This window comes from Helianthus annuus, chromosome 11 (assembly GCF_002127325.2).
Source record: "Helianthus annuus cultivar XRQ/B chromosome 11, HanXRQr2.0-SUNRISE, whole genome shotgun sequence".
Taxonomy (NCBI): domain Eukaryota; kingdom Viridiplantae; phylum Streptophyta; class Magnoliopsida; order Asterales; family Asteraceae; genus Helianthus; species Helianthus annuus.
The window spans coordinates 128,215,123-128,239,136 of record NC_035443.2 but is presented as its reverse complement, the minus strand read 5'-3'; the positions used below and the strand labels follow the sequence as shown (position 1 = coordinate 128,239,136).

Genomic DNA, 24,014 nt, shown 5'->3' with positions numbered 1-24,014 from the left:
TATATCAAAACCGGCTAGCTTAAACGGAAGTAAAGACAATGGGAAGGAGTGGTTCCTAATGGATATAACACATCCTTCTAACACAGTCGAGGCGGTTTCTATAGTGCTATCAGCTAATTCAACTTCATACGTCACACTTAAGGCTTTAACAGGCATTTTCAACAACTCACAAAACTTATTATCTACAAACGATTTATCTGCTCCAGAATCAAACAATACTCTTGCGTAGATATCATTAATAAGAAAAGTACCTGTTATGACATTATCATTCTGGATCGCCTCCTGTGCGTTCATTTGAAAGACCCTGGCATTGGTCTTTTTCCCTTCATCAGCTTTCTTTGCAGCTTTTGGGCAATTTGTCTTGATGTGCCCTTTTTCATTGCAACTGTAGCAAGTTGCATCCTTCAGTTTCTTGCAATCTAGGGTCTTATGCTCAGTTGATTTGCAAATCCCACATGGCCTTGGCTGAGACTGGGATTTTGAGTCATATCTGCACCTCCCAAAATGGTGTTTCTTGTAAACCTTACACTTGGGCTTATCTCCAGATTGATGCCTATCCTTCTTAGATTCAGACCCCTTCTTGTGGTCATTGTTTCCCTTGTGCTTCTTGTTTGACCTTCGTGAATTGTCATCGTCACGCTTCCTTTTCTCGACATCCGTGTTCCTCAGCGATCTCTGCCGGACCGCGTCCAATGTGAGGGACAAGGATATATCAGCTACAGACCTGAATGTAGTTGGCCGACAAGCCTTTACGCTTGCCTTAATCTCCGGGGCTAAACCCCCAATGAAACGAGTTATTCTTTTGGGTTCCGGGGTCACAAGATAAGGAACCAACCTAGACATGGTATTGAAGCTCGTGAGGTAGGCTTGGCAATCCAGGTTTTTCATCACCAATGACAGAAAATCAGATTCAATCTTTTCAACCTCATGCTGAGGGCAGTAGTTCTCCTTGATCAGTGCCACAAACTGTTCCCAAGACATGTTATGCAATGGGATCTTCCCTGTAGCTTGGATCAAGGACCTCCACCAAGCTAATGCCTCACCCTTAAAAGACTGAGATACAAACTTTATAATGTCTCTTTCAGCACACCCACTAATATCTACCACAGTGTCTGATGTGTGTAAAATGCAACATATAAATCACATCAATTAAGGCATAAAACTAACCCTTTTTAAGTACTAATGTTGGAAAAAGAGTGTTTTTGTCTTCCTTTTGTATTTTCAGGATGAAATGAGCTCAAATTCACAAAAGAAGCAAAAAGACAACTAATTCTAGCATAAATACAAGGAAAGGAATAAAAGTATGCTGCCCGGACCCTCAACGGCATCCTCCAAAGCAAAGAAGAGAAAGCAGAAGTCTGAACACGCCCCGTGCTCAGCCAGCACGGGGCCGTGCCCAAGAAGCAGCATAAAAGACAAACTTATATAAGCTTCCATTGCCCACCACGGGGCCGTGTCCAGCGGGCACGGGGGCGTGGTTAAAGTACAGCAGGCGCATTAATTGTAATTGCGAATTACAATTAATGAGGAGAGAGAGTGTCAGACGGGCACGGGGGCGTGTCCAGCGGACACGGGGCCGTGCCCAGCCTTCTGTTCAGCCTATAAATAGGGGTGCTTGGTTTCATTCCATCTCATCCCTTGGCACACCACCTCTCTCACACTTCATCCACCACCCACCACCACCATAACACCATCATCCACCACCATCATCCATTGTCCATCGTAGAGTGTGTGAGTCGTCTCGGGATCCAAGATTGATAGTAAGAGTTCTTGACAATCAAGGCCATGTTTGCCTAAGTCTCTTACATCACTTGGTGAAGACAAGTGTTTAGTATAATACTTTTTATTTTTAATCTTTTGCACTTTTTATTTGGTTTTGTATTAATGACTTTAATAACTAGTTACTTATGTTGAAGGTGATCTTTCCTTATCGTTTGTCCGTGGTGTCTTGGCATTATTTTACTGTCTATATAAAATAAAAGATTTTCACCATTCATATCTCCACGGTCTATATGGAGGTATGTTGGCTACCTGGTCGGGGGTTAAGGGAACGGTTTGGTAATGGTCTTGCCCTTGTTCAGCGTTTAGAGGTCCTGCTTGGGACCTGGGTCAAATTTAGTAGGATCTCCTTCAATGCCCATAGGTATTGGATGGCGGGGATCCAAACTCTTTGACCCCCTCATAAGTTAACTACTATTAATACTATAACCCGGCTATTTAGGACTGTATCCCTGCTGACTCAGACTACTTAGCCGAGGTTAACGTCACCGCCGAAAGCGGGGCCTACCACAATTTGCATTAATAACTTAATTCATTATCTTTCAATAATCTGACCCTTTAGGATTGTATCCTTGCTGACTCAAACTACTGGGTTGAGGGTAACGTCGCCTTCAAAAGAGGGGCCTACTACAATAACTAAGATAATCTCTTAAACAAGTGCAAAAGTGCGAAAATAATCAAAGGTTATACTAATACACGTGTCGGATCCAAGTGATTCATCTTGTCTATCTGTTTTTATTTTATTTTATTTTTCAGCATTTAGTTAGTTTTTATTTTCTTAGTTAAAAAACATTTTTCTCACTTTTTGATTTGATTAGACGTTGAGGATAAACCGGTATTAAAAGCTCTTGTGTCCTTGGACGACCTCGGTATCTTACCAACACTATACTACGTCCACGATGGGTGCACTTGCCCATATGTGTGTTTAGTGTTAGTGAATATCGTGTTTTATAAATTTAAAACTTGGCTAAAGGTGTAAAAAGGGCTTAATTATACATTAAAAATATATTACATTACACACGCATCAAGTTTTTGGCACCGTTGCCGGGGACACAAGGATTTTAAGAAAGTTAGGAATCAACGGCCTAATCATATTTTTATTTTTCTTTTTAATTTTTAGGATTTTTCTTAGTTTTTTAGCTTCTGCAGAGCTCAGCACGGGGCCGTGCCCGCTGAACACGCCCCCGTGCTCAATCATTGGAACTGGCAATCCTGTTTTAAGTCAGACAGTAAGCTGAACACGGGGCCGTGTCCACTCAACACGCCCCCGTGCCCAAGATTCACTTACTGAAAACAGAACCGTTAGATCCCGGCGGTTGGTAATTTCTGACACAAACATGAGTGATAGTAATTCTTTTTACTTTCGGCACTCTTATGGTATGTGGTGTCGATTATGTGGAGGCGAACATGAAGAATTAAAATGTTATTTTCTAAATTATAGGCCCCACTATATAGACCCACCGATTCCTTATAACCTTAAGAGGGGCGAAAGTAAAAATAAGCACTATCTCTCCCTCGAATGCGCCCAGCCAGATATTCTAGGGGAAATGCTCCTTGACGAGTTATTTCAACTAGAAGAACTACTTCTAAATTGGTCAAAGGAACTTAGGAAGGATTTTATTGATCCGCCCCAAGATGATGACCATGAGGAAATGTTGGAACCGCATTCCGACAACCTCGTTGCTCCCGAAAACACCTTCATACCTAGAAAGACTTGGACGATAGTCGTCCCTGTGCCGATTGTGCCGTGAAGGACTCCCCATCGACTTCGTTCGATGCATACATAGACCTGAGCGATTCGGCATACACCTTCTTTAACGAGAGCCCGGGAAAGGGTTGGACTTGTCCACCTAGAATGAAAATAGGAATTACCCTCACCGATAAACTCTTGCGTTCTCGCCTTAGTATAGGACAATTAAGGTATCTTAGGCACTTTGGGGTTGTTCCAACAAATCAAGAACCACCCGATATAAATAAACTCCTTAGGAGCAACAAACTCCATAAAACAGCCTCCCGACACGGGGCCGTGTCCGGTCAACACGACCTCGTGCTCACCCAGAAGATTCTCTGCTGATTTTGTCAGAATACGGACAAAATGTGTCAGGATTTTCTCTGCACACGGGGTCGTGCCCAGCGGACACGGGGCCGTGTCCAGTGTGCGTCGTTTTCTTTAAATGCAGCCTGATTCCTGCTCATTTTTTGACCACTTCACTAAACAGAGATTCCTGTGATCTTCACATATACCATCCTAGGTAAGTTCTAAAAGAAGGTTCCCAAGGACCATCTTGTCTTTTCCACTTTTGTTCATTTCTCCTTCTTTCAAAATTTTTCAAACAACTCCTCCATGGAAGCTTGGAAACCCCATGATTCCAATTTTCTATGTGAAGTTTGTAAGATTATTGGCTGCGGATTCTTGTTTAAAGTTAGTTCCATAACTTTGTTTTAAATTATCTAAGCTTAAACCACAGTTAAAAGATGTTAAAATAATTTAAAACCCAAGAATCGTTAGACAAAAATCCTGCAAACGACTGAACACGGGGCCGTGCTCAGTGAGCACGGGGCCGTGTTCGAGGTACTGTTCTGCAAAAGTTTAGTTATCTTCGGTTTCTTTCACAGAAAATGGCCAGCAGGAATAGCGGATCATCTTCACGAAATAACCGAAATGGAAGAAGGTCGTCCACAGCAGAAGATTCCCTAGTAAACTACGTTTACGCCTTGAGGGAAGCCATAGACGAAATGACGGGAGTAGAAGAAGCATTAGTGGACCGTATTAATCATCTGACGGTAGGATTGGAGGGCTGTCTTCGAGAAGTAAACCTCCTGCACCAGAGGTTAAACCTTCTCGCTTCCCCGCCTTTGGTTCCCGTAATAACCCAAAGAGCGTGGAATGTAGTGCCCGAGGTCATCATTCCAGCCGAATGGCACGCCATGCACCAAGGGCCTCAGCAAAGGGTGGTGCAAGGAGTCCCGGTGAATGTTCCTCCTCAAGCCACTGAAGAGAATGAAGCTACTTTCTACCTCCCAAGGGAGATAGAAGAGTGGCTTTGAACAACAACCGAGGAGTCATCCGCTAAAGGATATTACTACATCGGGAAGCTATTCCCGAAATTTTCCTAAATAAGTAGAACCTTTATGATAACCTCTTGTATCCCCTTAGTTATTTAGTTAACTATATGTAATTCTCTATGTTTGCAATGATATGATGGTTTCTAAGGCTTGATGGTTATTGATAAATAAAACACACTCATGGTGGTAATGGATGAAAAAAGGGAACGAGAAAAATGGCCCCATGCACGAAGAACAGAGCAACCCGACACAAATCTCCATCACAGAAGGCTCAACACGGTCCGTGCCCAACCAACACGGCCCCGTGCTGAGCCCCCTGCAGAAAAACGCCCAGTTCAGGTAACTGGACACGGGCCGTGTTCAGCGGACACGCCCCCGTGTCCAGGCTTCTGTCTTATTTCTTTAATTTCTATTACTGGCACCTGACCACGGGGCCGTGCCCGGTCACCACGGGGCCGTGTCCAGGATGCCAGTAACATAAATCTTTGCTTTTTAACCCACTTTTACACATTCTAATCAACCGAAAATCTTATTTTTGGGACACATTGAGGACAATGTGTAATTTAAGTGTGGGGGGGAAGCTAAAACCTTGAATTTTGCAAGTCCTAATTACAAGCCTTACACAAAACTCTATTGGAACCGCTAAACACCCCAAATTTTTTCAAAAACTTTTCGTTTTTTTTACTTGTCTTGGTTTAATTTGGGAATAACAAGTTCTAAAAAGGTTATATTTTTACAAATTTACAACCGATAGCGTCGTGATAACAAAGAACCAACATAAGAAAATTACGAAACGGCATAACAAGTCTAGTTAAAATTCGATTATATATACTTGATCACATTAAAACCCATTCCCACAAAAGTGAGTTTTGAGCCTTTATTGAGCATACAAATTTACATCTTTAGACTAAATGCTCGTTTTTCGTTTCTTGTGTGAATAGCCGCTTGGTTCTTACAACTCTAGAACTTGCCACGACGATACATTCCCGGTCCTTACCAACTTAAACCCAAGTAAGTAAGTGATGGAGGCATTAGGACTAACCTTATTTTTCTTTCTACACCATTATTTTTCGTTTTTTTTACCACCTACCCAAAACCCCCTAGTTAGCCCCTTTGAGCCTAAACCTTTCATTTCATTACCCTAAAAACCTTTTTACCCACCAAAAAAACCCTTTTTTATTTTTCACCCTTTATTTTAGTAACAAGCTCGGTTTTTTTCGCAAGCTCGCTATCTTATGTGACTGATCAAAAAAAAATGAAAAATGATGAAGTTAAAAACAAACAAAAGCTTTACAAGTAAAAGCTTGTTTGAAAAATACTTCAAAATAAAGAGTCACTAAAAACAAGGTGTGTTACGAGAACCGACGCTTTTTACGATTTTCGCCCTTTTACTAACCACTAACCCAACCACCCACCTTTAACCCAAGCCTAACCCTTCACCCAAAAAGTCCTCTTGATATTTACAAAGGTAAAAAGTTAAAAAGGAGGAGGATTGATTGCTTGGCAAGCCTATGGAAGGCGTAAGTTCCATGCCGCTCTCGAGTGATTCACTAAAAATACACCTTCGGCCGAGTGTTGAGTGATCTCCCGTGAGGTATGTGAACTTGTATATAAATGGAATTTTAATAAGGAATGCTATGCCCAAATAAGTAATTTATCCTATGAAATGTTCTAAATAAATCATAACGAATAGGATTGTAAATAAATAAAAATAAAACCTAAAAAGATCTTGGATTCCCGACACTCTATGACAAGCCAAAAACTTTCTCTTCTACATATTCCATTTGGGAGTGTAAGCCACATTTAAAGAGTTTTGCTTGGGGACAAGCAAAAGTTCAAGTGTGGGGGTATTTGATGTGTGTAAAATGCAACATATAAATCACATCAATTAAGGCATAAAACTAACCCTTTTTAAGTACAAATGTTGGAAAAAGAGTGTTTTTGTCTTCCTTTTGTATTTTCAGGGTGAAATGAGCTCAAATTCACAAAAGAAGCAAAAAGACAACTATTCTAGCATAAATACAAGGAAAGGAATAAAAGTATGCTGCCCGGACCCTCAACGGCATCCTCCAAAGCAAAGAAGAGAAAGCAGAAGTCTGAACACGCCCCGTGCTCAGCCAGCACGGGGCCGTGCCCAAGAAGCAGCATAAAAGACAAACTTATAGAAGCTTCCATTGCCCACCACGGGGCCGTGTCCAGCGGGCACGGGGGCGTGGTGAAAGTACAGCAGGCACATTAATTGTAATTGCGAATTACAATTAATGAGGAGAGAGAGTGTCAGACGGGCACGGGGGTGTGTCCAGTGGACACGGGGCCGTGCCCAGCCTTCTGTTCAGCCTATAAATAGGGGTGCTTGGTTTCATTCCATCTCATCCCTTGGCACACCACCTCTCTCACACTTCATCCACCACCCACCACCACCATAACACCATCATCCACCACCATCATCCATTGTCCATCGTAGAGTGTGTGAGTCGTCTCGGGATCCAAGATTGATAGTAAGAGTTCTTGACAATCAAGGCCATGTTTGCCTAAGTCTCTTACATCACTTGGTGAAGACAAGTGTTTAGTATAATACTTTTTATTTTTAATCTTTTGCACTTTTTATTTGGTTTTGTATTAATGACTTTAATAACTAGGTACTTATGTTGAAGGTGATCTTTCCTTATCGTTTGTCCATGGTGTCTTGGCATTATTTTACTGTCTATATAAAATAAAATATTTTCACCATTCATATCTTCACGGTCTATATGGAGGTATGTTGGCTACCTGGTCGGGGGTTAAGGGAACGGTTTGGTAAGGGTCTTGCCCTTGTTCAGCGTTTAGAGGTCCTGCTTGGGACCTGGGTCAAATTTAGTAGGATCTCCTTCAATGCCCATAGGTATTGGATGGCGGGGATCCAAACTCTTTGACCCCCTCATAAGTTAACTACTATTAATACTATAACCCGGCTATTTAGGACTGTATCCCTGCTGACTCAGACTACTTAGCCGAGGGTAACGTCACCGCCGAAAGCGGGGCCTACCACAATTTGTATTAATAACTTAATTCATTATCTTTCAATAATCCGACCCTTTAGGATTGTATCCTTGCTGACTCAAACTACTGGGTTGAGGGTAACGTCGCCTTCAAAAGAGGGGCCTACTACAATAACTAGGATAATCTCTTAAACAAGTGCAAAAGTGCGAAAATAATCAAAGGTTATACTAATACACGTGCCGAATCCAAGTGATTCATCTTGTCTATCTGTTTTTATTTTATTTTATTTTTCAGCATTTAGTTAGTTTTTATTTTCTTAGTTAAAAAACATTTTTCTCACTTTTTGATTTGATTAGACGTTGAGGATAAACCGGTATTAAAAGCTCTTGTGTCCTTAGACGACCTCGGTATCTTACCAACACTATACTACGTCCACGATGGGTGCACTTGCCCATATGTGTGTTTAGTGTTAGTAAATATCGTGTTTTATAAATTTAAAACTTGGCTAAAGGTGTAAAAAGGGCTTAATTATACATTAAAAATATATTACACTACACACGCATCAGTGTCCATTTCATCCAACCAAGTCATGCAATCCACTGCCCCTTTCTCCTCAGTGAAATCCCGGGGTTTGCAAGAAACAACGTATTTATATGTGCAACCTTTGACACGTGGTGCACTATCAAACACTATCTTCTTGGGTGGAACACTGTTTTGGTTTGAGGAATGTCGATCATCATCTTTCTTTGATTCCTCTTTCTTAGGCTTAGGTTTGATAGAGGGTGGCTTGCTGTGAGCTTCAGAATGAGTCTTAGGCTTGGAATGTGGTGTAGATAGGGTCCTACTTCGAGTCCCACTAGACTCACTATTCTGCCGATCCAAATCCCTTGTAACAGCATTATCAACTAGTGCTTGCAGCTCTGCACCAGTCAGCTGTATCCTAGCATTCTCGTGGTTTTCCACCGGATGACTGTTTACCTCATCCGACCCGGCCATGTAGCTTCAATTGCTACATATAAAAATAATGGGCAAGGTTTTATTTAGAAGCTTTTACAGTATTTTATGATTTATTAACCATGGTTTTAATAGCCATTTTTTTGGTTAATTTGATAATTATTTACATGTTCAGGACCTTTATTACAATCCTATATTTTAATTTATTAATAGCACAAAAGGCATAGTCATAGAGACAAATTTAAAATATAAACCAAGACTTTTACGGAGTCAAGGTATTAAGGCTTTAATCAAAGTTTATTGCCTTATTCTAGATAGGGAGTTATAAGCTACTACTGTCTTTAGTCCCAAGGACATTAATTTTAGCCCGTAGGCACTTCATCTTTAATGGATGGTTATATAATTAAGGGAATTTTAAAACAACCCAATTAAAAGATGACCTATATGATTTTATCGCATCACCGTTTGTCATGAATGTTAACATTCTTTCAAATGTTAACAAGAGTTGGAATCTTTTGTATAGGTTCTACCATCTTGGCCATGTCTTCGATGACATATAGACTAGGTTTTAACTTTAAGATTCTTTTAATATTTAACGCAGAACAGTCCTAAATTGAGATGTTAATGTGGATCTGAATCTAATTATGGAACTACCATCTTGGCCCTATCTTATGATGACACATGGCTAGATCTTGTCTTTTTTTAGATTTTGCCATTTTAATATAATGGTAGATCTTTTAATAGGAAAATTTATTTTCATTTATTTTATGTTTCATACACATAACAAATAACAAACAAAATGAAAACTTAAATTAAACATCTCATTAATAACTCAAACAAGTACATTTTTGCCCTAAACGGGACTTCTACGAAATAACATGCCCACGCAGGGGCGAAATAAACAACAAACCCACGCAGGGGTTAACAAAAGACATGCCCACGCAGGGGCAGAGTACAAAAAGACAAGCCCACGCATGGGCTGAATTCTGAAACAAAAGTCCACGCAGGGACTTGATTACAACTAAATAAAATAAATAAGCAAAGGTCTTTAATGACCCCTTCTTTTGGACATCCCCTTGAGTAGGTCTGTCAGACCCTTGAAGAAGCCTCGGTTGCTTTCACGCTCCCTTTGAATGTCCTGCTCACATTTGCCCAATCTTTCAAGGACTTCTTGTTGGCGTTCCGGCGGGATCAGCTGCGGCTGCGGCAGCTGCTGATACAATGGTTGAGGAGGTGGCGGTTGCTGGTACACATAAGGTGGGTACCCGGTGGTCCAAGGACCACCATAGGGCCCTTCAGGGTGACGAGCATTGTAGTCACGCGCCTCCTGGTACGGGTCCACATTAGCATAGTTGAAGCTGTTGTGGCCCGGTAACTCAAACGGGTTATATGCCGCTGAACCGGCATATGCAGGGATTGGGTTATCAAAACCCAATGGTGGCGCCACAGGCGCGGGGTTTGCCTCCGAGACAAGGTTTGATGGTCCCCCCATCTACGGGTCTTCCTCTTGGAGTGGCGGATAGTGACTGCCACTCGAGGGCTGAGGAGTGCTGATGCGGACTCCTCCTCGCACGGACATCCGCGCGTTTGATCTTCTCTGCCTCGGTGGTTCCAGAAACGGCTGCTCCACTGGTGGTGGTGGTGGTGGCGGAGTGACTACCACAAATCGGGAATCCTCGGAAGGATCCTGCTGCTGTTGTTGATGCTGTTGCTGCTGGTTTGGAGACGAGTGTTCAGAGGGTGTAAAATACCAGTCCCACTGGTTAAACCTCTCCTGGTAGGTATCCGGACCGCGGTAAGGCGATCCATGAAACGAGGACCCATCCGAAATTTCGATGGGATGATTTGGGGTCCCGGTTGCAGGCTCCACGGGATCCGTATCCTCATCCATGTCGTTGTCACCCGAAAAATGATCTTCGGGTCCTAGTGGGTTGAAACCCACGGGTTCTTGAATGTAATTAGCCGGGTTGAACCGACTCTGAAAGGTGGGAGTGGGGTCGCCGAAAGAATGGTGCGAGTTTGATCGCTGCAGTGGTATGAAGGATGCTTGGGGGTTGTTGGGCTCGTTTTCAGACTGAGGCCCAAATGAGTGTAGGTAGGATGGTGAGGAGCTTAGGGAGACTGATTACCTCCTAGGTTCGATATACGTCCTCCAGGGCTCCTGAGGACTCATGCTCATAGTGATCGAGGGTGTACGCCTGTGAGAAAGCCCCGCTTCATGGTCATGGCTAGTAAATGGAGCCTTACCTCGTCCTCGTCTCATCCTGGGCGGCATTCTTAAACCTGTAAATATAATTAAAGATAACAACAAGAATATATAAAATAAAAGACAAATAAAACAAAACAGAATTTGTCCTATGTTCTTTATCTAGACTCGGAACTCGAGGGATGTGCAATTTGTGCACTGAGATTAAACACAAAAGGCTAGTGTTTAATTCACTCAGTGTTTGCTCTGATACCAACCTGTCACACCCCTATTTTCCACGTGTCACCGGTGGGCCCGATGGGGAGTATCGTGACGTAGTTGATATCATCATAGTCAAACAGTACAAATTTAAAATGCACAGCGGAAGCAAAAAGATAGATTTATTTCAACCGAATAAATATTGTAATATTAAGTATCACAAATAGTTGAAATAGATCCACAGGCGGATCAAAATAAAAAGGAAACTTGTTCAACAGATTTATTTGCATCCAAGCTTGCGAGACTCTAAATGATGCTAAGGAGAGGCCAGCCTATTACGCGTAGTACCTGCACTTAACCTTTTTGGGAAAATACATCAGTTTACATTGGTAAATACAATTTAACTGACTCATTTTAAAAAGGTTTAAAATTGATTTAAATGCACAATGCACAAAAGATTTTTATAACTTGGGATAATTATTTAAATATAAACTTGTAAAAGATTTACATGTTTCTTATGCGTCCAGTAAACCGGGTTTACACCGGGTTAAAGTTCAATAGACACACCACATGATATAATCCCGCAGCGGTTTAACCCAAACCGGCGGTTATACCTTAATATTTATGCACAACGGGTGTACGCCTACACCCATATGCTTAGGTCGTGGCCATTTCGTAAAATGATGCCAAGGATATCCGAGACATGGTCATTAACCCCCCAAAGGCTTTAAGCAAACAAAACAATTTTTAACGGGTCATTTCAATGATTTAACCTACATTTGATTAAATATTCAATGCCCGACCAAGCGGTATTTTATGTACCGTACCCCAAGCCCGTATAAGGAAAAATAAGTTAAAAGTATTTACCTGAGCAAGTATAGTCACAATAAGCAAGTGCAAATAGCTTTTACTGGATCTCCTATTCTGGAACGAAGGTTTATAATAACCTATTAGAATCCTAACGAGTCTTTATTTTAGCCTAAGCTTAGACCGGTTAGTTTTTAAAGAAAGAATACGGTTCAATCGCATGGAAGGCGAAGACCGGTTTAGAATGTGATTTTGACCCGACAAGCTTGCATGCTTGTTTAATATGGGTAACTTAAACACATTCTGGATTTTGAGACAAAAACGATATGGTTTGACCCGTTTCGGCTAATATGTGTAAACTAGTTACATAAGTCGATCCGAACGCGGAAAGTGCATAACGAGTAACCATATGAATCATATACAAGTTCCCTAAGTTAATATGCACTAAATATGTTGTGACATTAGTAAGATATCTTCTATTATGCCCAAAATGATTTTAAACTCAAACTATGCCTCACAAGGGCATTTTGGTAATTTTAAGGGTATAAAAGAGTTTAATTTGTAATCTGAGTTACAGGTCTGATTTATTTAGTAAATATACTTAATTTAATAAGTTATAACAGTAGGGTATCATATATATGTGAAATTTATTAATTATAACCATATTATGCACCGTAGGGGCATTTTGGTAATTTCACATAAGCCTAAAAAGGTCAAAACTGAATATCTGAGTTTAAAAGTTTGGCTTACTGTTATAATATAAAAATTTACTGAATATATCAGTAGGTATCATATCTTATATATATAAACTAGTTTTGATACATACTATGTCGTAAAAATGCTTAAAAAGGCGATTTGGAGCCATTTCCGGGTTTTGTATAAAAAGCTGATATTTTTAATATTCCAGAAGGCTCAAAATAATTTATTTAACATATTGAATCAATAGAAAAACGTTTGAGGTCAAAAGGATTTATAAAACTCATTTTACAGCCCAAAAGGGCAAAACCGGCAACAACCGAATTAAGCTTAGAACTCTAAGTTATGCTCAGCCTAAAAATAAATAAAAATCTCCAAAAATCCCAAAATATTATTTTATATCAGTAGGTAAAAATATTGATATTAAAATTTGGGTTTAGATAGGCTATATGCTAATTACGCCATTTTTTTACTAAGAAGGCTTCTAATTACGCTAATGAGCATAACTCTTAATCTAGACCTCAAACTGATGTCAAATTTTAGGTACAAGTTTATAAATCAGTAACTAAGGTGTCTACTCTTTTACATTTTCAAAAATCATAACTTAAGGTGGAAAGGGCATAATAGTCAACATTTAGGTGATTAACGGAAACTTGCATAATAATTAGACTACTATTGAACCAAGTCGTATAATCACAGAGGGTTATACTAACATGTAATTAGGTCCAAAAGAAGCTTTAAGGCAATCCTAAATTTGGCTTAACGGGTCAGAACTGAAAGTCAAAGTATAAGTCAAACTATGCGACTTTTGGTTCCAAACCGAGCCTAAACTGAAAATTGTCGAGTTGAACATGTTTAGACATGTTCTTATTTTAATTACCAAGTTATATTAATGATAAAACATGTTACATGGATCCTACATTGCTAATTATGTATTAAAAATAAAGCTTTCTGTTGACTTTTTGTAATTAGCTTTGACCCGACAATTGACACAGTTAGAGTGGGAATCAGAGAGTACCATTTTAAGGGTTTATTACCCACATAATTACCTACTTATAGGTATTTTTAATTCGAGATTTGACTGGGTAATTATAACTTAATCTCGAAGTCAAACCTTAATTACGACGGTTTGACTTTTAGCTAATTAACTAAGCTAAACTGAATTAGAAAGGATTAAGGACACTTACAAGAGTCCTAAGTATGCTTAGTGATGCTAAGAAGGTTTGTTGCTGATCAGAGGAGCACCAGAAAGTGTCTTGAATGAAAATGAAATGAGCAAGTGCAAAGTGTTACAACAAAGCTCCTTATATACAAACTTTGATTGCATGAGATCACTCCAACTAGGTCTATAAATGTTGCAAGATGTTCCCAGGTGTCCCTATGGTGCCAAAAACCAGTTATATGACCCCTGATTTTCAAACACCACCAATATAAGGCGGTGGAACTGGCTGAACAGGCAGCTGTCCACTTCTGCTACCAGCGACAGGCTTACGGACCTTAAGCGAAATGCCTTGCGGTCCGTATCCACCTCTTACGGACCGTTAGCCTAGGTGGTTGCGGTCCGTAATCGAACCTGGTCTGATGCGCCCAGATATGATCCTTGCGGACCGTAAGCTTAAAGCCATACGGTCTGTAACCGATGACCAGAAACCAAAATTTTGCAAACTTCCAAGTGTTGACCATGCACTTCTTACAAGTCCGAATCTCATGATATCCTTTTCAGTTGTGGGACCAAATACACAGACCTTGCATGCTTTGCATGCACTTACATGTTTTTGGATCTCGTGGGAGGTTTTGAATGTGTCGGAAACATCAATAGTTCATAATGGACATGAATTAATTCAAGTTCAATTCTTCTAATCAAGGATCTAAATTCCGAATGTTGTAGTAACAGTTTAAAGAACCCAATTCCCATAAAATAAATTTTATTTATTTAGGAATAACCGGCTAAATATATCAGATGTTTATCATAATGATTTAAGAATCTTGGGATTTATAACTTGGGTCGCTCAGAGGCATTTTAATAACATGTCGCCCTTCTTAAATCCTACCATACATCTTTTATTTGATCCGGGTTCCTGACACGTTTTTCTTACATGACACGTTTCTTTATTTTATTGGGTATGATTTTACGAGGTGTTACAGTCACACATTAATGTTTTATTATATAGTATAGTATAGATAAAAATTTAGATTGATATAAATAGATTATTTTGTTGTAGCAAAATTTGTTAACGAAGTCTCAATAAATTTAACCCATTATTTAAAACTCTGTAAATGTATAAACGATAAATAATATTAGTTAGAGTAAATTACGATTTTGGCCCGTGTGGTTATATCACTTTTACCCTTTTATCCCAAAAAAGAATTTTTTAACATCTGAGCTCCCAACGTCTTTTTTTCTAACCCTTTTGGCCCCTAAAACTAACCCCATCCATTAAATGTTAGGGTCCACAAGGGTTAGAAAAAAGTCGTTAGGGGCCAAAAAGATTAGAAAAAAAGATGTTGGGGGCTCAGATGTTAAAAATACTTTTTGGGCTAAAAGAGTAAAAGTGATATAACCACAGGGGCCAAAATCGTAATTTACTCTATTCGTAAAATAAATAATATTATAAATGAGAAGGAGATTAAACTAAATAATAATTATCCATAAGAAATTAAACTAAATAATATTTAGTATGAGGATTATCTATAATTAATTAGAAAAGATTAAACTAAAATAATACTTATCTATAAAACATGGCCTAATATGATTACAAGTGTCGCAAAAATGATTTCTTTTATTATATAGTATAGATTTCCATATGGTATCAGAGCGGTCTTGAAAAGATCCTCTAAATCAGTGACAAACCAACCATGGCAGGCGATGAAGGAAAGAAGACCAAGGAAGAAAACGTCATCAGTCACGATTCTCCATATTATCTTCATCCCTCCGACTACCCAAGACAATTGCACATCAATTACGTGCTAACCGACAGCAATTACAACGATTGGTCACAAAAAATGATGAATTTCTTGTTCGCCAAAAACAAGATCGGCTTCATAGATGGCACCCTGAAGAAACCAAACAAAGATTCGTCAGAATATATGCCGTGGATGAGGTGCGATGCCATGATTAAAGGATGGTTGAATGCAACCATGGAAAAGGAAATCAGAATGAGCGTAAAGTACGTGGGTACGGCTGGTGAAATCCAGATCGATTTGAAAGAACGTTTTGGGAAGAGTAGTGCCAGAGCGTATGAATTAAAGCAGTCTTTGATGGCCACCAAACAAGACGTTGTCTTAGTCTCGGCATATTACACAAAAGTACGGGCCATTTGGGATGAGATTAGGTCTGCCCTACCTGTACCGAAGTGCAACTGTGATGGTTGTACCTGCGGTATCGGTAAAAAGCTGACAGAATTAATTGAAAGGGAGAGACTGTATGAGTTTTTGTTGGGATTGGATGCTGAGTATGGGACTATCAGGACCCAAATCTTAGAGTGCAACCCACCCCCTCTCGGCACTGCCTACCATTTGGAAGTCGAGGACGAGCAGCATCGTTCTATCTCCGGAACCAAGAGACCTGCTGCGGATGCAACAGCCTTTCAGGCGTCCGTTTCTACTAGGCGTGACCACAACCCACTGTAAAACAGAAGCAAATCTAAGGAAGTCAAACGGAATGGGGGTGAATCGGTCGAACACTACACCTTCTGTGGAAAGGACGACCATAATAGGGATGGTTATTTCAAACGAATCAGGTATCCCGATTGGTGGCCAGGCAAAGGTAAACTAGAAAAATCAAAGCCAAGGGCTGCTTGTGTTGCGGGAGAGGTTAGTCCGATACTAGGTATGACCAATGCCCAATATCATCAATTCATAAAGTTCTTCGGAGACAAAGATGGCGAAACCAAAGAAGAAAACGCATAGGTGGCCAACATGGCAGGTAACATAGGTAAAGATGGTAAATGGGTTTTTGACTCGGACGCTAGTGAGCACATAACATATGATCATTCGGCCCTTAAAAATAAAACAAAGCGAAAGTATGAGCCGCCCATCACTATACCTAATGGCGAAGCCATCACCGTTTTGGGAAGAGGTGACTATACTCTCCCAAACGACATGATGGTTAAAGACGTCCTCTATGTTCCAGAATTTAAATACAATTTGTTGTCTATTAGTAGATTATCAAAAGATCTCAAATGTTCTATAACCTTCTTTCCGGATTTTTGTATCATCTCTGATCGTGATCCACGTTTCGTGTCCGATTTGTGGCAAGCAATGCACAAAACATTCGGCTCACGTCTCGACATGAGCACTGCTTATCACCCTCAGACGAATGGTCAAAGCGAACGAACCATCCCGACACTCTAAGAGATGCTGCGAGCATGTGTGATCGACTTTGGTAAAGGTTGGGAAAGACATCTACCTTTGGTAGAGTTTTCCTACAACAACAGTTACCATTCTAGCATTCGGGCAGCTCCGTTCGAGGCGTTGTACGGACGAAAACGCCGATCTCCTCTTTGTTGGGCTGAGGTGGGTGACAGCCAAATCATGGGTCCAGAGCTTGTACTCGACACTTCTGAGAAGATTGTTCAAATCCGAAATCGTATGGCGGCAGTACGTGATCGCCACAAAAGCTACGCCGACAAGCGTAGGAAACCCTTGGAATTTTCCGTGGGCAATCGTGTTCTGTTGAAAGTCTCACCCTGGAAGGGTGTGGTACGCTTCGGGAAGCGCAGCAAGCTGAATCCGCGTTATGTTGGTTTGTTCAAGATTCTGGAAAGAATCGGCAAGGTTGCTTATCAATTTGAATTGCCTGATGAACTTGGTAATGTTCACGATGTTTTTCACGTCTCTAATCAGAAGAAGTGTTTGTCCGATGAAACACTTGTGGTTCCTTTACAAGAGTTGAAGATCGATGACAAGCTGCAATTTGTTGAGGAACCAGTCAAAATCATGGATCGGGAAGTTAAGGTGCGTAAACACATTTGAATTCCAATCGTGAGAGTTCGTTAGAACTCAAGGCGTGGACAGGAGTTCACGTGGGAACACGAGGATCAGATGAAGCCCAAATATCCTCACTTATTCAAGACTGTCGAAACTAACCCTGATACATCCGGTGAATTTCGGGACGAAATTCCCTTTCAAGTTGGGGATGATGTGGAACCCGAGAAAAATCCACAGTCATCCTAATCTACCACTTCACTTCTATGAGACTACTTATCAAATTTCAGGACGAAATTTCTTTCAAGTTGGGGATGATGTGACATCCCGAACTTTCAAGGTTAGTGGTGCGTGTCGAGTGCAATATGATTTTATTAATATTTTGAGGCCATTTAACGTATTAGTCAAGTTTTAAATTTATAAAACAAGATATTATACTAACACTCAACACACACTTGGGCAAGTGCACCCATCGTGAGCGTAGTATAGTGTTGGTAAAATAGTGAGGTCGTCCAAGGACACAAGAGCTTTTAATACCAGTTTATCTTCAACGTCTAATCGATCTAAATTTTTTTGAAACATAAAAATAAAACTAAACATGAAAAGATAAATAAAAATAAAACAAATAGACAAGATAGAATCACTTGGATCCAACTCGTCTTTAATGTATCCTTTGATGATTTTCGCACTTTCGGACTTTTTAAGAGATTCTCTTAGTTATAGTAGTAGGCCCCTCTTTTGAAGGTGGCGTTACCCTCAACCCAGTGGTTTGAGTCAGCAGGGATACAATCCCAAAGGGTCGGAATATTGAAATACAATTAAGTAAGTAATTAATGCGAAAAGTGGTAGGCCCCTCTTTTGAAGGTGACGTTACCCTCGGCTAAGTGGTTTGAGTTAGCAAGGATACAACCCCAAGAAGTCGGTTTAAAGTATTAATAGTAGTTTACATATGATGGGTTCAAGCTATTCACACCCCCGCCATCCAATACCATTGGTTATTGAAGGAGGTCCTAGTAAGCTTGAACCAGGTCCTCGCAGGATCTATACACTGAACGAGACAAGGACTTTACCAAACCATCCCCCTAACCCCCTTCCAGGTAGTTAACGCGCTTTATATAGACCGCAAAGACACGAATGATGACATCGTTTACTTTATATAAACAGTAAAGTAACCTCAAGACACCATGAAGAAATGATAAAGAAAATTCACCTTCAACATAAGAAACTAGTTATTAAAGTCATTAATACAAACCCAAATAAAAAGTGCCGAAAGATTAAAAATTAAAAGTAATACATAAAAGACTTGTCATCACCAAGTGATGTAAGAGGCTTAGCCAAACATGGCCTTTGATTGGCAAGAACTCTTACAATCAATCATGGATCCCGAGACTACTACACACTCTAAAGATGGATGATAGATGATGGTGGTAGGTGTTGGTGTTGGTGTTGTAGTGGTGGTGGAGTTGTGGCAAAGTGGGTGAGTAGTGGTTTGCCAAGGGATGCCTTTCAAGTGAGCCAAGCACCCCCTTTTATAGCCAGAACAGAGCCCTGGCCACGGCCTCGTGTCTAGCCAACACGGCCCGTGGCCATCATCTTCTCTTCCTTCATTAATTGCAATTGTCAGCAGAGGGCACCACACGACCCCGTGTCTCCTGGGCACGGCCCCGTGGTCAACTCTTTACTATACTATCAAGATTCTACGTAACTTAGAGTTGACCACGCCCCGTGTAGAGCTGGGCACGGCCTCGTGGTGGGCGTAGAAGCTTCTGCAGGTTTGTCTTGTTGTGTAGGCTCCTGACCACACCCCATGCCCAGCTGGGCATGGTGACGGGTAGTCCGTAAGACGACCCTTAAGGGTTATAAAGTATAATTTAATCTCGCATTTATCCATGTATTTATCTTGAATTAGATAACTATGTTTGCTTGTGTTTCAGGTACATTTGGGGCTTAAAAGTCTGGAAATGAAGTTTCGAATAGGCGCGACTGAATTGGAGAGTGAAAGACGGAATGACAAAAATCAATCATTGGAATTCAAGAATTAAGAAGATAACATGATCGAGGATGAAATTACGAGAACATGGGCAAAAACGATGAAGAAAACGGAGTTGAAACGAGAAAGTTATGAAGAAAACAAAATTTCTTAGCTGAAACCACCGTAGCTTACGGTGACCACCATAGGCTACGATGGTCCCTGACAAAAATTGTCACCGTAAGCTAGTTTAAACCCACCGTAGACCATTTCAAGCCACCGTAAGCTACGGTGGCCACCGTAGCTTACGGTAGAGACTGACGTGAAACCTGTAACTCCCTCATTTAAGGTTGTTTATGGTGCCTTTCAATCATCTAATCATGGTGGACGGTTTTGGAGCACTTCTTGGGCGATTTTGGCTTGTTCTTCTTGGCTAGAGACAATTTCTAACATTTGTTTTGGTGTTTTCGATTCATATGAACATTGATATTTGTTTGATGATGATTCACCAAGGCATGATGTGACAATCTGCAAAATTCCGGTAATTCCGTACAACCTGAACAACTATTTCAATTTTTATTTTCGCATATACGATTTGATTTTAATTAATTAAAGTCTTAAAAGCCTAGGAATTACAAAAATCATAGCGAATATGATAACGAATATGTTGCGATTAGAAACAATATCCTAGACTAACAATAGGAACGCGAATGAACGATACTTGTTAGTACTAGACATACAGTTATGTCTACACAAATATTCTATAAAAATCTTTGTCCAAAAATAATATGTGCCTTATTATTTACAAAATTCCAATTAAAAAACAAAACCAAATTGTCCAAATTGTCCAAAACCAAATTAAACCCTAGCTCTCTCTCCTTTTGGCGATTTTCCGTTTTCATCATGGAACCCTGATTTTTCTTTGTGATCTTATGCATAACAGTCTGCGATTAGAGTCTTGATTATCAAAACTCTATAACGAACTCGTTAGCATTAGGGATCAATCCAAAATTAGGGTTAGTTTTCTGTTTTTCTTTCAAATCGTCGCCCTAGATATTCAATTCAATTCTCTGATTTATTAAGCTGATTGGTTATTGATTGTGGTTAACTGAGATTAACTTAGCTAGATTGATACGCTGGTTTAATCGGTTACGGGTTGAGGATTGAAACTAGGGTTTAAAGGATTAGGGTTTCTTATTTTGCGGCTTGGTGTTTTGTTTGTTTCGTGTGCATGGTTGATCGGCTTTTTGATTAATGGGGAGAGGTGTTGATTCTGGAATGTCTGATCGTCCCAAGTCGGATGGTAGAGAAGTGCATGATCGTGGGAAACCTCCCATCTTGGGTAAGGGTTTTGCGAATAAACCATTGAAGATTGATGGTAATACACGTATTCCTTGTAGGGGCACCGTTCAGAATGTGCAATCAGAACCAAAGAAAATCAATATGATTGATGAATTGTTAAAGGTTACGGAGCCGGTAATGGTTGATAATCTGAAACCTGATCAGAATCATGAGGAGCTGAATAGTGATGAAGTTAGCGACCAGGTTGCAGATAACCTGATGAAGCCGGCTGTGCAAACATCAGTAGGTGAGGGTTCGGGTTCGGGAATCAATTTGGCAGCGGATGGAAGTCAGGGATCCTCTTTGAACCATGCAGATACGGTTAAACCTTTGTCATATGCAGCCAAGGTAAGTGCAAATAATGCTAAGAGGGTTAACTTTCGTGCATTTGCTAGTTCAGTGAAGCAGGATGGGTGTGATGTTGTTTTGCCGAGGGAGTCTGTGCGTGCTATGAAAGATAAGCTGGCAAACACTTTGTATGGGTACTTTTTAGGAGATCGTGTTTCTTTTCCTGTCGTTGATTACTTTGTGCGGAAAAATTGGAAGAATTATGGTTTAGAAAAAACGATGATGAATTCGAATGGGTTTTTCTTTTTTAAGTTTAGTGATGAACTGGGTATGATGAATGTTCTAAAGGACGGTCCGTGGATTATTAAATCCCAATCGTTGTTTCTGAATAATTGGACGCTAACAACTAAACTAGAAAAGAAAGAGGTTAAGAAGGTTCAAGTATGGGTTAAAATTCATGAGGTCCCTATTGCGGCTTATACGGAAGATGGTCTTAGCCTGATTGCAACGACATTAGGGGAGCCGAAGATGCTAGATTCTTTTACTGCCTCGATGTGCACGGATTCGTGGGGTCGTGGTAGTTATGCTAGAGCGTTGATAGAGATTTCGGCAGACAAAGAAATGTGGGAAGAGGTCACCATGGCTATACCCGAGCCGGAGGGGGAGGGTTTTGTTAAGAAGACTATGTACGTAGAGTATGAATGGAGTCCGTATCGGTGTGCCAAGTGTTGCGTGTTTGGTCATTCGAATGAGATGTGTCCGAAATAACCGTTGAAAGAATCTAAAATTCGATATGAGAGTCAAAAGCGTAATAACCAACAAGTTAAATCAGCAAAAAAAACACCCACTGTTGATCAGGATGGATATACAGAAGTGTATGGGAAGAAAATGGCTCGTAGGGTTGGAATTCCTGTTAACAAGCAAAAGTTGAAGTTCGAGTACAGACCTGTGGGACCGAAACCTAAGGGGGACGGTAACAATGCTTCCAGCTCTAATACGTTCAGGTCGAATAATCCATTTGAAATCCTTAATGCTGTTGATACAGGCTCCGGCCCAAGTAATTCGGGTAGGGGCCCAGACGATTCTGATGATGATGATGTTATAGAGGGTTATAACGAGATGGATGATTTTATGATGAATGGGTCGCTGAATATTAATAGTAAAAAAGGGGCAAGCACTCCTTCTCTAGAGGTTAAAGATGGTTAGTATTGCAGCGTGGAATATTAGAGGGTTGAACCGGTCTCTTAAACAATCAGAGGTTCGTCAAGCGGTAAAGGATTATAATCTTAGTTTGTGTGCTATTTTGGAATCTCATGTTGATATTGGTAAGCTTGATAAAATTTGCAAGTCCGTTTTTCGCAATTGGGATTGGACGTCTAATGGGGCCAAATGTGATAAGGGTACAAGAATTATTATTGGTTGGAATCCAGCAGTCTTTGATGTCATGGTGTTAGACCAATCTGATCAGGTTATGCATCTCCAGCTCATTTTTAAACTAGACAGGCGAAGGGTGTTTTGTTCTATTGTGTATGCGGCTAATTATTACATTTCCCGTAGAAGTTTATGGCAAAATCTTTCAATGAACAAAGTTTTAGTGGGTGGTGACCCCTGGTTCGTTATGGGTGATTTCAACTCGGCACTGAATTTGGAAGACAAATCCATGGGGGTTTCATCAATTTCGGTTGGCATGAAGGATTTCAATCGTGTTTGGATGATATTGAAATGTTTGACATTAATAGTTCGGGTTTCCATTTTACGTGGAACCAAAAACCAAAGAAGGGAGTTGGATTACTAAAGAAAATTGATCGCGTGCTAGGAAATACTCAGTTTGTGACTCTTTTCCCGCGAGTAGTGGCCTTATTCCACCCGTATAGACTGTCTGACCATTGTCTAAGTATACTAAAAATCCCGGAAGCTGGTAAATTGAAACCGAGATCTTTTAAATTCGCTAACTTTTTGGTTCATAAACCAGAATTTCTTGATATTGTCACTCGGGTTTGGAACACTAGAATCAATGGAGTGCACCAATTTTGTGTTGTTAAAAGGCTGCGGCTCCTCAAGAAGCCTCATCGAGCATTACTATTTAAACAAGGAAACCTGCATAACAAAACCAAAGATCTCCAGGCGAAACTTGATAGCCTTCAACAGTCGATTGATCGTGAGCCTTCGAATGTGGTCTTACGAGCTGAAGAAGCCACCATTATGAGTAGTTATCAAGAAGCTTTACTGGATGAGGAACGCTTTCTGAAACAGAAATTAAAAGTTGATTGGTTACTAGCGGGTGACATGAATACTGCTTTTTTTCACTCGTCTTTGAAAAATAGAAATCATCGTAGTAGAATTGATGTTATTCAGGATTCGGTTGGTAATGTGTTTGAAGGAGATAGGGTCCATGATGCGTTTGTTAGCCATTATGAAAAGTTTTTGGGTTGTGAAGGGGACATCTCGCTCCAACCAGCGCCTGATTTATTCTCTAAGAAGCTGAACTCGGCTACGGCTAACCACATGATACGATAGGTGACTCCAGAGGAAGTTAAAGCAGCTATGTTTTCTATTGGTATTGATAAAGCCCCTGGTCCGGATGGGTACACTGCTGCTTTTTTCAAGAGTGCTTGGCATCTTATTGGGGTGGATATTTCTAAAGCTGTCATTGATTTTTTCGATACTGGTAACTTATTACGCAAACTAAACCATACTCTCATTGTGCTTGTGCCGAAGGTTACTACACCATCGGTTGTTACCGATTATCGTCCTATTGCTTGTTGCAATGTATTGTATAAATGCATCAGCAAGATTGTGGCAGAT

General features: G+C 40.4%; 1 protein-coding gene across 1 annotated transcript; it reads left to right on the top strand.

Moving 5' to 3' along the window:
* The first annotated feature begins 22,097 nt into the window (after positions 1–22,097).
* On the top strand, positions 22,098–23,726 carry LOC110888429. The gene is made up of 3 exons (XM_022135955.1): positions 22,098–22,410; positions 22,466–22,820; positions 22,949–23,726. Exons 1-3 carry the CDS (start codon positions 22,098–22,100, stop codon positions 23,724–23,726), a joined length of 1,446 nt encoding a protein of 481 aa, XP_021991647.1.
* Positions 23,727–24,014: the final 288 nt, after the last annotated feature.